The 12,923-nt window shown below is 37.7% G+C and overlaps 1 protein-coding gene across 4 annotated transcripts; it reads right to left on the reverse strand.

Moving 5' to 3' along the window:
* Positions 1–795: 795 nt before the first annotated feature.
* Positions 796–11,416, reverse strand: LOC119487625 (UDP-glucuronosyltransferase 2A1-like). 4 transcript variants are annotated; one of them, XM_037768665.1, is made up of 3 exons: positions 11,272–11,416; positions 4,707–4,881; positions 796–2,368 (listed from the first exon to the last, which is right to left on the reverse strand). In XM_037768665.1, exons 2-3 carry the CDS (start codon positions 4,860–4,862, stop codon positions 920–922), a joined length of 1,605 nt encoding a protein of 534 aa, XP_037624593.1. In that variant the 5' UTR covers positions 4,863–4,881; positions 11,272–11,416; the 3' UTR covers positions 796–919. The 4 variants fall into 4 exon arrangements, with proteins under 4 accessions (XP_037624593.1, XP_037624590.1, XP_037624592.1 ...); XM_037768662.1 differs by lacking the exon at positions 11,272–11,416 and adding an exon at positions 8,907–9,007; XM_037768664.1 differs by lacking the exon at positions 11,272–11,416 and adding an exon at positions 5,553–5,636.
* Positions 11,417–12,923: the final 1,507 nt, after the last annotated feature.

Genomic DNA, 12,923 nt, shown 5'->3' on the forward strand with positions numbered 1-12,923 from the left:
CCGGTTGTATGAAGTATGAACCAATTTTTAAAAAAATATATTTGTATGCATATATGTATGGAAGCCCTGAGAGGCAAGTGACAAAAAAAATCTGGTGATTAATTTTCTAAGTCTGTTCTAAATGGTTTTCTCTCCTGTGTTTATGACTTGAGAACTGGTGAAAAAAATGTTTTGCCAGGATAATCTTTATAAATTCTTTCATTTTTTTATATGTGAAAACAGATTGAGAAAAAAATTGTAATACTCATTTCAGCCACAAGAGGCTGAAGTGCACCACTACCAGATGATCTAAATCTGTTTCACAGATGAAAAAAAGCAATTTAGGAAGATTATCCTGGCAAAACATAATTTTTCACCTGTTCTTAAATCAAACACAGTAGACATAACAATTAAGATCAGACCTGGAAAATGGAGAAGAAATATTTAGTTTTAATATAAAGATTTATTTTAAACATTGTCCAATTTGAAATCATTTATGCACAATCATTTAAATCTTTAATTTATGGAGAAAAAAAAACTTTTATTTCAGTGTTAAAATCTGTACACGAATTTTACATCTACTCTTTACATGATTTCCTAATTAAAACAAGAGCTGTAAACATAAGAGTTGTACAGGTAATGCGTAATGTATCTGTCTCATTATGTATATTACATTATTCCAACCAAAGACTGTCAAGCTAAAGTTTCCTGTATCTAGTCTCAGTAGATGTTTTGTGGTGCATTTACCGTTTATGTGACACCATGGACCTTCTGTACGGATGATTTTAAATGTCTAATAAAAACAAATTAAAGGAATAAAGTGAAACAATAAAATATTTATTTTTCATGAAAGCATTAACTGTATCACAATTAAATGAAAACATATGTTAAATGATAATTAGTTGCTTTTCGCACACAAAACCCACATTTTATTTTCATGTCATTCATGTTTTACTTTTTTCCCAGCAAAAATAATTCTCCACAGTAACCTTACAATTGAAATGCAGATGAACGTTACTAGCAGAACAACTGCCAACAAAGCAGCGATGACATCAACAGAGTTGTAAACAAACCAGGACATTTTGTTGGACTGTATCTGCAGGTGACGGGCTCCTTTATGTCTGATGACATATTCTATCCAAAACACTGCCTGGTCCAGTGGCTTCATGGGCTGATCTCTGTGCAGCCTTGAGAGCCTCTGCATGTTTTCCCTGTAAGAGGAATTGTAAAGAGCTGTCTTCAGGGCATCTGCAAAGATGTGTCTGTCAAGCTCGGCAATATCCACAATCACAGCTCCTCCCTTTGCTCTGATTCTGGAGAGATTGTCAGGCTGATCAAAGAATAAGGGAAGTCCCACTACAGGAACTCCGTGGTAAATTGCCTCCTGAACCCCGTTAGTGCCTCCGTGGGCCACAAACACTCTAGTTTTGGGATGTCCTAAGAGGTCGTTCTGTGGCAGCCAGTTGACCATTAATGTGTTGTTGCCCAGGTTGGCTGGCCTTTGTCCAATATACCTCCATACAACCTTCTGAGGCAGCTGGGCAAAGGCTGCAGCAATCTCCTCAGCAACATCTTGAGGAAGCTCCCCGACTAAAGTCCCTAAGGTCATTATAATGACCCCATGGTCTCCAGAGCTCTGGACAAACTCCTCCAGGTCCACAGGGAGCGGCTTTGAGGGCTTGCACTGAAATCCAGCCATGTAGATTATATTTGGCATTGTTGGACGTGGATAATCAAAGACAAAATCATTCCTCATGAGCCATATATCTGCATCCAGGAAAAATGTTGAGTAATCCACATCGGGACCAAAATACTTCTTAATTACTGGTTTGTAATGAGGTTCTGTGATGTATGACATTGTGTACATCCCAAAAATATAACTTAGTACATTCTTTATTCTTTGAGGGAAGGTCATCTTATCTGTCAACTCTGTTGCAGTAAAGGGAATGTATGACAGAGGTGAGGGGGCAAGAAGGAAATGAGCTTCACCTTGAATGGTCCATCTGACATTAAAAACAAGAGGAACTTGGAGCCGACGTGCCAGCATTGCCCCTACACCGATGCCGGGATCAGTCAAAACCACATCATATTTGGCTTCATGGAAAGACTGCATCAGGTTTTCATCTTCAAACATCTGAATAACAATTTCACTCATTCCTTTGTGGAGCAGAGAGAACTGGTCCACAACCAGCCGTTCGAGTTGAATACGAGTCCAGATTTTATACCAAAAAGAGGCATGCTTATCCTGAAACCGGATCTCTAGCTGTCGAGACAAAAAGGCTTCAAAGTAGTTTTTCTCAAATCCACCAGGGCTGTGAAGAGTGACAGAGGTGTAGAGAGGAGACTTTTCACTGATGTACCAGCTATCGGATGCCCGAACCACAGTGACCTCATGGCCTTTGGCATGCAGTTCCTCTATTAGTACTTTCATGTTTACCCAATGGCTTCCATCCAATGGGAACACCAGGATTTTGCCCCCAGATGCACAGGATAGTTGAATCAACAGTAGAGCAAAGTTGATCAGTGATGAGTGAGGCACCTTCATACTGATGTCCCTCAGAGACCTTAAAGATGCACAAAAACAAATCAATAAGAGAGTACTGTCTGTCTGGTTAACATGTTTTTGTGTTTACAGTCATCTTATAACATGAAATGCAGTGGCAAAAAATAACTAAGTACATTTATTTAAGTACTCTACTTGATTACAAGTTTGAGGTACTTTGTACTTTAATTTGATGCTACATTATACTTCTCTACTACATTTCAGAGGGGAAATATTGCACTTTACACTCCCTACATTATTTGACAACAATAGTTACTTACTTTGCAGATTCAAATTTTACATAAAAACATGATATGCTTGTAAAATACTGTGTATTGGTAAAGCTTAAATCAGTGGCTTTGGCATCATGTCAAGTTTCGGGATTCTATGATCAACTAATAATAATAATAACTAATTAAATAATATTATAAAACATAACTTGATTGCAATAACTTATTACAAGCATTACCTTCTGTTAAACTTTACACATATAGTACATGTAACTACCAAGACTTGCACAGACCATGTTTCAACAAAACACACATTTCATGGCTGTTTTTACTTTATGTGTGCATAAGTTAACAGAACTTTTTATTAACACTTACCCAAATCCACAGGTACAGGAAAGACAATCCAACTTCCAAGTGTCAGTTCAACAACAGTATTAGTTATTCAATGAGATGGTAGGTTTTGCGCATAGTTGGAAAGAAAGAGTGGTGAATGCACTTCCTAGTCTTTCTTTCAAAGTCATGACTGGCTTGCATGTCGTAACCTGCAATGTACTATGAACAGCTCTGTTGCATAAGAAGGTATGTACTGCTGCAGATTATGGCCCTGTTGTATAATGGGCGTACTGTCCATGGTAACTACTGAATCGTTCATACAGGTTTCATATTTTGTCCCAGGTAATAAAAAGATGAGGGCTTTTGTTTTGGCAAATGTCAGAAATTGATCTGTAAAATAGGAGCACCAGCTTCCCATAAAATATGTCTGTTTATATGAGCGTGACGATAATGACCGTGATGATAATGACCGTGATGATAAGCATTTTGATTCTGTGTCTTACTGAAATCTGTCAATTGTCCACTTTTTAAGGTTTCAGAATGCAATGGTCCCATTTTTACTCATGCTCTACAGTACTCCTTTCATACATTATGTGTTACAAGAAAGCACAGACAAAAATGCAAACTGTGAACAAACTGGAGAAGAGGCCTCTGATATTGCATCCATTACACTTAATTAATCCACAAAGATCCAGAAGAAACACAAAAGAATGGAGATGGCTGAAGAACTGTTTTGTATTTGTAAGCATTTCCTTAGCACACTATGAAATGATACAGTATATGCACAAATGCTTAATCAAGGTACTTTTCAAGGAGCAGTAGAGGAATGAAAGCACCAGAACACCTGTTTAGATTACTCAGGACATATGGCCAGCATTTATTTAACAGTAACACTAAACATAGATCTCTGTTTTTCCCTTAGGTTGTCCTTTAAGTTGGGAAGCTCAGTGTCTTTTCCTTGCCCCTTCAACCAACTCAGGTTGAGGAGAAAAATAAATAAAATAAATATTTCAGAGCTCTGGCAAAATAAAAAATAGATGAAGAAATAAATAAAAATGTATGGTAAATGACAAGAATAGCTTTTTGTCTTTAATAACAGAAGACAAATTGTTTCAAATTAAAACATTATTTTATCTTTTCATGTTTTAACTGGGAGTCAACCTTCAGTTCCTTAATGACAAGTCAGACAGCAGAACTTTGCAAAAACTTTTAATCATCATATTCAGATCATGTTTACATAAATTTTCACACCCATGAGTCATATATTAGCTAATATACATTCCTAATCTATGATCTGTTAAGAAGCCTTAATTATGTCAGCTGACGTTATTTTTCATATTTTATGATTCAAACAAATATTTTTGGCATGCGGCAGCCAATGTTTCCTAATGCTGTCGACATTAACAAACATCACACAGAGAATTGTTGGGTTTGGTAAATCTTGAATTTCGCACACAAAACCCACATTTTATTTTTCATGTCATTCATGTTTAACTTTTTTCCCAAGAAAAATAATTCTCCACAGTAACCTTACAATTGAAATGCAGATGAACGTTACTAGCAGAACAACTGCCAACAAAGCAGCGATGACATCAACAGAGTTGTAAACAAACCACAGTGACCTCATGGCCTTTGGCATGCAGTTCCTCTATTAGTACTTTCATGTTTACCCAATGGCTTCCATCCAATGGGAACACCAGGATTTTGCCCCCAGATGCACAGGATAGTTGAATCAACAGTAGAGCAAAGTTGATCAGTGATGAGTGAGGCACCTTCATACTGACGTCCCTCAGAGACCTTAAAAATGCACAAAAACAAATCAATGAGAGTACTGCCCGTCTGGTTTACATGTTTTTGTGTTTACAGTCATCTTATAACATGAAATGCAGTGACAAAAAATAACTAAGTACATTTACTCAAGTACTGTACTTGATTATAAGTTTGAAGTACTTGTACTTTGATGCTTCTTAACTGTATACTTCTTCTCCACGACATTTCAGATGGAAATATTGCACTTTTCCTTCCTACATTATTTGACAGCAATAGTTACTTACTGCAAATTCAAATTTTACAGAAAAATCATATGATATGCTTGTAAAATACAGTGCATTGATGAAGATAAAGCAGTGGTTGGGGACTCATATCACGTTTCAGATGTCTATGAGTTCTTGAGCAGTTCAACAAAAGAGACATTTCCCCTCTAAACTTCTCAGATGGTCTCATTTAAATAACAGTTGGAGGCCAAAAAACAAAACACAACAACCAACGCAATACAATTTTAAAACATAAGGTGATTGTAATAACCGTTTACAAGCATCACCTTCTGTTAAAATTTACACATATAGTACATGCAACTACCAAAACTTGCACAGACCATGTTTCAACACACATTCGCACATTCCATGGCTGTTTTTACTTTACGTGTGCATAAGTTAACAGATTATTATCAACATTTTATTAACACTTACCCAAATCCACAGGTACAGGAAAGATAATCCAACTTCAGAGTGTCAGTTCAATGACAGTACTAGTTATTCGATAAGATGGCAGGTTTTGTGCACAGATGGAAAGAGCAAAAGAACAAGAGTTAATGTTTAATTTTAATCATTATACATTAATCTGTTGTACAATCTAAGGTCAAGGCAGTGTTTAATGGTTAATTGCTCATGAATGTTTACACGAACAGAGCAGTATGTGCGCAAATTTATGCAAAGTCATGGCTGGCAAAGAGTTAATGTTTAGTTGTAAAAAAACACACATTCATTTGTTGTGCCATCTAGGGTCAAGTCAGTTTGTTAATGTTAGATTGCTCATTAATGTTTACCTCAACAGAGCAGTAATATAAACCAGTTTTTCCCAGCCTCTGCACCCATGTCCTGAAAAAACAATTTCCAAAAAGCACTGAGCCATAAACCGGGAACACAATTTGTGCTGGTTTCACATTAATGCCTTGTGTTAAACTGTGAATACCATGTAAGATACAGGCCAACTGTCTCATCCTTGGTGGCAGGATGTGGAAAGGGGGGCAGGTGCAGCAGAGGACAACACCGCACTGCTCTCTGTCTTTGGTGCCGTGATGTAGCCCTCTCTCATGACTCCATGAGGGCTGATGCATATGCTTAAGGAAGGAAACGTCTTTGGATCACATTCAGTGATATTATAGTTGGCTCACACATAATAAGTAATATTTAGGGACTCAGTGAAATGGCTGACTGCATTATGATGGAGACTACTTGATAGGGCGAACATCAGACGTCACCATCACTGGTTCGATGTCTCAGCTGCTATCATAGTTGAAATGAAGGGCTGTCAAGAGAAGCCTGTAGAAAAAGCAGATTATGCAGTTTACAAGTCTTGAGAGTAAACCCAAAATAGTGACAACATATAGAAAATTTGTAAAAACACATTTTCTTGTACTGTGTAGAGTAGTGCACGGCTGCCATCCTTTTGACTAAAAAGAGGCTTTCCCAATTTATTACGTACACAAATTAAAACTAATGCAGTCTGATACAACAACCCTTGAATACATTATATCATCATGCAGTTTATAAAGCTTTTTGCTCAAACTGTTTTAGAGATTCAACTTTATGGTTATTTCTGAGTCTGCTGTTGAATTGTATTGTGTAATACTGAGAGGTGTTTCTTATATTTTGTCCACCTAATTTTTGCTGCTGTAGGGCTGCAACTACAATTATTTTCATTGTCGATTAATCTGTCGATTATTTTCTTGATTAATTGATTAGTTGTTTGCTGGTGTTTCCGGTTAGCTTTAAAGGGACTATTTGTAACTTTCAGAAATGCTTCTTAACAGCGACACCTGTGGCCGTGAAATCAACGAAAGTCAGCGTCGGGCTCGCGCTTGCTCGCTCTCAATATACCTGAACGAGCATCACTCAACACAGTGAGGCGACACAAGTCAGCTAAAACCACAATATCACTCTATATTTCACCTGCTTGGCAGTAATGTTAGCTGACCAGACGAATGTCTCTTCATGAACATGATTTAGATCTGATCCTAGTGTTGGCTTTTCCTGCCTAAGTGCAGGCTGAAGCAGCGGCGCTCTGCAGCTTGTCTCTCTGCTCTCTCCTCCCGCAGCCGGAGAGAGCAGAGGAGACACCGACACCCGGTCGGTAACGAAAGGGTAACATTACTAGCTAAGGAGATCCGTCACTTCACAAGACACGGGAAACCTCTGTTGGTCTGGAGGAGCTGCAGCATTTTTTTTCTGCACAAACGTCCACTGTACATTCACTAGATATTCTCAGAGCTAAACTAACTCTTCTGCAGTGAGGAGTGAGCGCGCGTTCACGTCTAGAGGTGGAGCGAGCTGAGAACGCGCGCGCTCTCTGAGCGAAGGCAGGCAGGCAGAGTTGGAGAGGCAGCGGCCACACGCGAACGCGCATATGTGAGCGCGCATGTGTGACGACCCGCTACATTTATGCGCGTACAAAGTTACAAATAGTCCCTTTAAGAAGCTGGAATTAAAGAATTTTGACTATTTAAAAAAAAAAAACTACTCAAACCGATTATCAAAGTAGTTGGCGATTATTTTAATAGTCGACAATGAATCTATTAATCGTTGCAGCCCTCAGCTGCTGTGTTAGACTGCATTAGTTTTAGCCATACTCATTCTTGCACCATCACATAATATTTACCTGCTGTACATCCCAAGGAAGGAGAACTCAGGATGCTGTGGTGCAAAGTGGAGTATGAGGGACTGAGAGGGACTGATGCTGTAGACAACAGCCCAACATCTTCTCCAGTGCTGTTCTAGTAGCTTCACTCTGTAGATTAATTACAGCTGATCTTGCATGAACACTTATTTTATTCTGATGTTAATAGATCTGTCTACATATGCATTTATTAAGTAAATAAATAATACATGGTTGTGTAATTACTATCAGGTGTGATTTGTTCATGTGTTATTACTCTTTATCTTGAAAAAGTGCAGTTGGGCTGAAATAGCAAATATAAAATATGACTTGTACATGATGGCGCTGCAGAATTTAACACATCTTTTAATTTTTCCCTGCAGACCTGCCAGTGATTTGCTTCAGTACTTGTTGGTGTGTTGCTTCCTCTCCTTTGCGGAAGCCCCCACGTTTTCCTTTGACCTGTTTCAGAACAGAAACAAAATGTTACATTGAAAACTTAAGTATAGCAACAGCCAACCTAAACAACACTACCAACTGCCCATAAAATCTACCTTTACATAGTTTACAATGTTCAGGTTTAGTTAATCTAATTATATGTTAATCATTGAGGTCACAGTTAGTGTTGGAGTTTTATCAGATTGCATTATAATGAGAGATGTTTCTAACATTTTGCCCTCCTACATCATGTACGTGGTGTGTTTTTATCAGTTTGCTATAGAACATGTCTAGCTAATGCTAGATATAAGAGTAAATTTACAAACACTGCAGCTCTGGCTATAGGTGCATCTGTCCCTGACGTTACATTATCTGCACTATCTCCCCAAACCTTATAACATACCAACATTACACCACATAGAAATAATAATAAATTACAAATCTATTAGCTGTGCAAACAAAGTCACAAGCTAACATTACTACATGTCAGGGTTCTAACGTGAGCAAACTGAAGTTACCAATTGTGCCTTATCAAATTGTAGGTTTTACAAAATACGATGCTAATGCTAGCTAACATTAATGTTAGTCATTATTTAGCTGGTGGGTTTCACAAGATAGCTAAGTTACAGTGCTTTACAACAATAAATACTAAACCACACGTTGCTTCTTATTATTGAAACCAACATGCGGATTAATTTGGAAGTAAGCAAACGTTAGAAAATTTGACTTACGGTGCACAGTTCATGTTTTTGTCGAGGTGAATCTCCATGACCTTGACCATCAATCCCACCACCGGCGGCGGCGGCGGCAGCACCATGAAGCTAACGTTACTGCTGACGGAGCCAATCAAGCACCTGTGTGAACTGAAGGAGCCGCTTCAACTATGAGTCCTGGCCTTCAGCATACCATCCTGAACTCCATCACATCACTGGGTAAATAATCCTACTGTCCATAAGGAGCGCCGTAACGATGACCGTGTTTTCCGTTACAGATGCAGCAGTGAAGTCCCGTCTCTTCACCTGAACACACCCAGACACGAAAGCTAGCTCCACGCTTCTTCATGTAAATTACAGACTCCACGTCCTGATAGGTCGGAGTTTGTGTATCATGCACAAATGACTAATTAAATAACTACTTGACTAATTAAACATGATGATAAATGTGAAATTTAATGTCAAACTACCGAAAAAAATCCAGACTCACTAAACTAAAACTGTTGAAACGCTCTACCATTTACTACTGCACATTGCGCTGAGGCAGAGTCGAGGACAAGGCCCCCCCCCTGTGGCGTAATATGATGCGTTTGACGTAAGCCGTTAGAAAAAAGTGTTCAAAAGTACTCAAAAGCTATTTTCCCCTCTGAATTTATGCCCTCATGTCTTGTAAAACATATAAAATCCTGCATCAGCTTTTGAAATGGCAATTTTCAGGAAAGGTTAAGCGTAAATTAGTGAAAAAATCAACCTGCAAACTCCTCTTTAACCTAGTTACTTTTCAAGGAGCATGTAGAGGAATGAAAACATAGTTTTATAAGTATAGTTTGCTGTTCTTTTTTATCCTGCCCTAAGTTGGGAAGATCAGTGTCTTTTCCTTGCCCCCCCCAACCAACTCAAGTTGAGGAGAAAATTAAACTTCATAAATAATTCACTGCTCTGAGAAAATAACAAACCAAATCAAATAAAACCAATGTTCATCCACCCGGGTAGCATGTGCTTTTTTTTTTCTTTGGAAAATGGGAGTGTGTTGTGATCGCAGCGCTTATCTGTATGATGTGATGAAGATTGTGGAGTGAATCGGTCCTCTGGACTGGTGAGATGCCCCTCTGAAAACCTGCCGTGCATCGTCGGCTGTTATGTTGTCTAACAAATCAGGTGCAAAAAAGAAAAAGAAAAAAACTATATAAGCAGAGCAACGTTTAAAGGGACTTTAAAGGGACATTTAAAGTTTGTAACTTCTTACATGTATAAATCACCCGGGTCGGTGTCCCATGCGCGCTCGTATATACTCGCTCGCGTGTGGCTACGCTGTTCAGACAAGACTCCAACACAAACTACACAGAAGCACCAAAACCGCAAAGTTATATCTAGTGAAGCCCATCTGTTGAGCAGTGTTGGCTGCGGTCGGAGGACGCGGGGGAGACCGTAACTTTGGTCTCTAGGGCCGGAGTCTCTGCTGTACTCTGCTCCTCTGCTCCTCTGCCTGCTTGCCTTCACTCAGCTCGCTCCACCTCACGTGCATGCGTGCACACTACACACTGCAGAAGAGTTAGTTTAGCTCTGAGAATATCTAGTGAATGTACAGTGGACGTTTGTGCAGAAATAAATGCTGCAGCTCCTCCAGACCAACAGAGGTTTCCCATGTCTTGTGAGGTGACAGGGCTCCGCAGTGAGAAACGTTATCGTCTCCGACCGGGTGCCGGTGTCTCCCTCCGGCCGCGGTCGGGAGGCTGAGGCAGGAAAAGCCAACGCTAGGATCAGCATTGATTCATGGAGACCTTCGTCTGGTCAGCTAACATTACTGTCAGGCAGGTGAAATATAGAGTGATATTGTGGTTTTAGCTGACGTGTGTCGCCTCATTGTTTTGAGCGATGCTCGTTCATGTCTATTTAGAGCGAGCACAAGCGCGAGCCCGACGCTGACTTTCATTGACTTAACGGCCACAGGTGTCGCTGTTAACAAGCATTTCTGATTCTTACAAACAGTCCCTTTAATTATTCTGTATTAAATGAAAATAATACCAGATCTGGAACTAATATCACTCAAAAAAATCCACATTAAAAAAATGACAGTAACGTTACTTTCAAGAATATACAATACATTCAATCCTCTTGCTGCTGCACATGTAAAACCCTGGCACTACTGTAGCATACCACACCACCTCAGCTCCTTGTAATTATGCTTTAGTTTATTCAACTCAAGTCATAATTTGATTATTTTTTAGAAAATGTATTATCAAGAAAGCCCACAACTCAGCTTAATGTCAATAATTCGTGCCGAGAGAACTTCTCACTCTCTGTAACTTAACAGAATACATTTAGCATTGTTAGCATTGTTAGCTAGCACAGAATGGTAACGCTAAATATGCAAGAGACTCACCAGAGAATGAAACACACAAATCATCGTAGAACTTTGACCTGTTACAGCTTGTAACCCATTTTGTGACAGATTTCGTTCAGAAGAACCTTCAAACTAACTTTAATGTTGTGTTTATTCTTGTGAATGAGTCTTGGTGCTGTTAGCTAGCTATGGTTCTGCTGTCTCATCCTACTCTTCCTCTAACCTGGAGGCCTGTTGTTGTGTTTCTCTCTGCAGCGCCACCACTGACCTCTACTGGACAACAACAGCTACTGCAGGAAAGAGATGGCTACTACTGGAAACCCCCTCATTATAGGCTTCTTTGAGTGGGTTAAATATTAAGATGTGAATATTAGCAGGTCTAGTATCAGTGCCTTGCTTTTTTAATCAATTCAGTCAATCATGTTCATTATTTACAAATGTGATAAGATAAGATAAGATAAGATAAGATAAGCAATATCGTTGATGCAATATACACCTCAAGTGCAACTACCTTTGTTTACATTTATTTATTTATTACATCTACCCTACCTGTTTTACAAGTGCAATTACCTGTTTACATTACATCTATTTTTATATTTTATACTTCTAGTGTAACACTTTTGTTTATATTTATTTATTACATCTACTTTACCTGTTTTATTTGCTTTATAACTGTGTGTGTTTTACCTGTTATATGTTTTATCTGCCTCGTTTAGTCTTGTCAAGTATTTGTTTTAAAGCACTGACCAGAAGTGGCAACTGTCAATCTCGTTGTATTTAATTTACCATTTACGTGATACTTTAATCCTATACGGAAGCTTTAAAATGTCTAAAATGTCAGTATCATAATTAAATAAAACATATTTAGCTTTTTGTCTTTTTTTTTTTTTACATGGAATCCACTTTGAGTTCCTTAATGACAAACCGGGCAGTAGAACTTTGGAGAAAGCTTTTAATCATCATATTCAGATCATGTTTACATTAATATCCACACCCATGAGTCATATATTAGCTAACACACACACATATACATACACACACACAAATGTAGCGCACTACCATGAATTAGTGCCAAATAAAATCATGTAATAATAACATAATAACACAATAACATCGTAACACAACACACGATAAATAAAACAAGCTATAGTAATGGTAATTTAAATTAAAGTTAGGCAGTGGCAAAATGCCTCATAAATTTGATTAAATCACATTATTTAGTAATTATTTTTCTTTTATGTCAAGATGGGTAATAACACTGTGTATATATTTATCAAGCATTGTCCTGCAAATTTTATATATCAAACATCACTATATCTTGTTATTATATGACATGATTTTATTTGGTAAATATATAGATATATCTATAGATATATTTATATATCTATAGATATATAGATATAGATATAGATTTATGTATATATATGCTGTATATAGATCAATATATACATATACATATTCATATACATATATATCAAACATCACTATATCTTGTTATTATATCACATGATTTTATTTGGTATATATAGATATAGATGTCTATATCTATATCTATATATATATACATATTTATATATATATAGATATAGATATGCTGTATATAGATCAATACATATATAATAATACATATATATCAAATTATTATATATGTATGTATGTATTATATATGTATTGATGTTATTATATGACAT

Source organism: Sebastes umbrosus, chromosome 4 (assembly GCF_015220745.1).
Source record: "Sebastes umbrosus isolate fSebUmb1 chromosome 4, fSebUmb1.pri, whole genome shotgun sequence".
NCBI lineage: Eukaryota > Metazoa > Chordata > Actinopteri > Perciformes > Sebastidae > Sebastes > Sebastes umbrosus.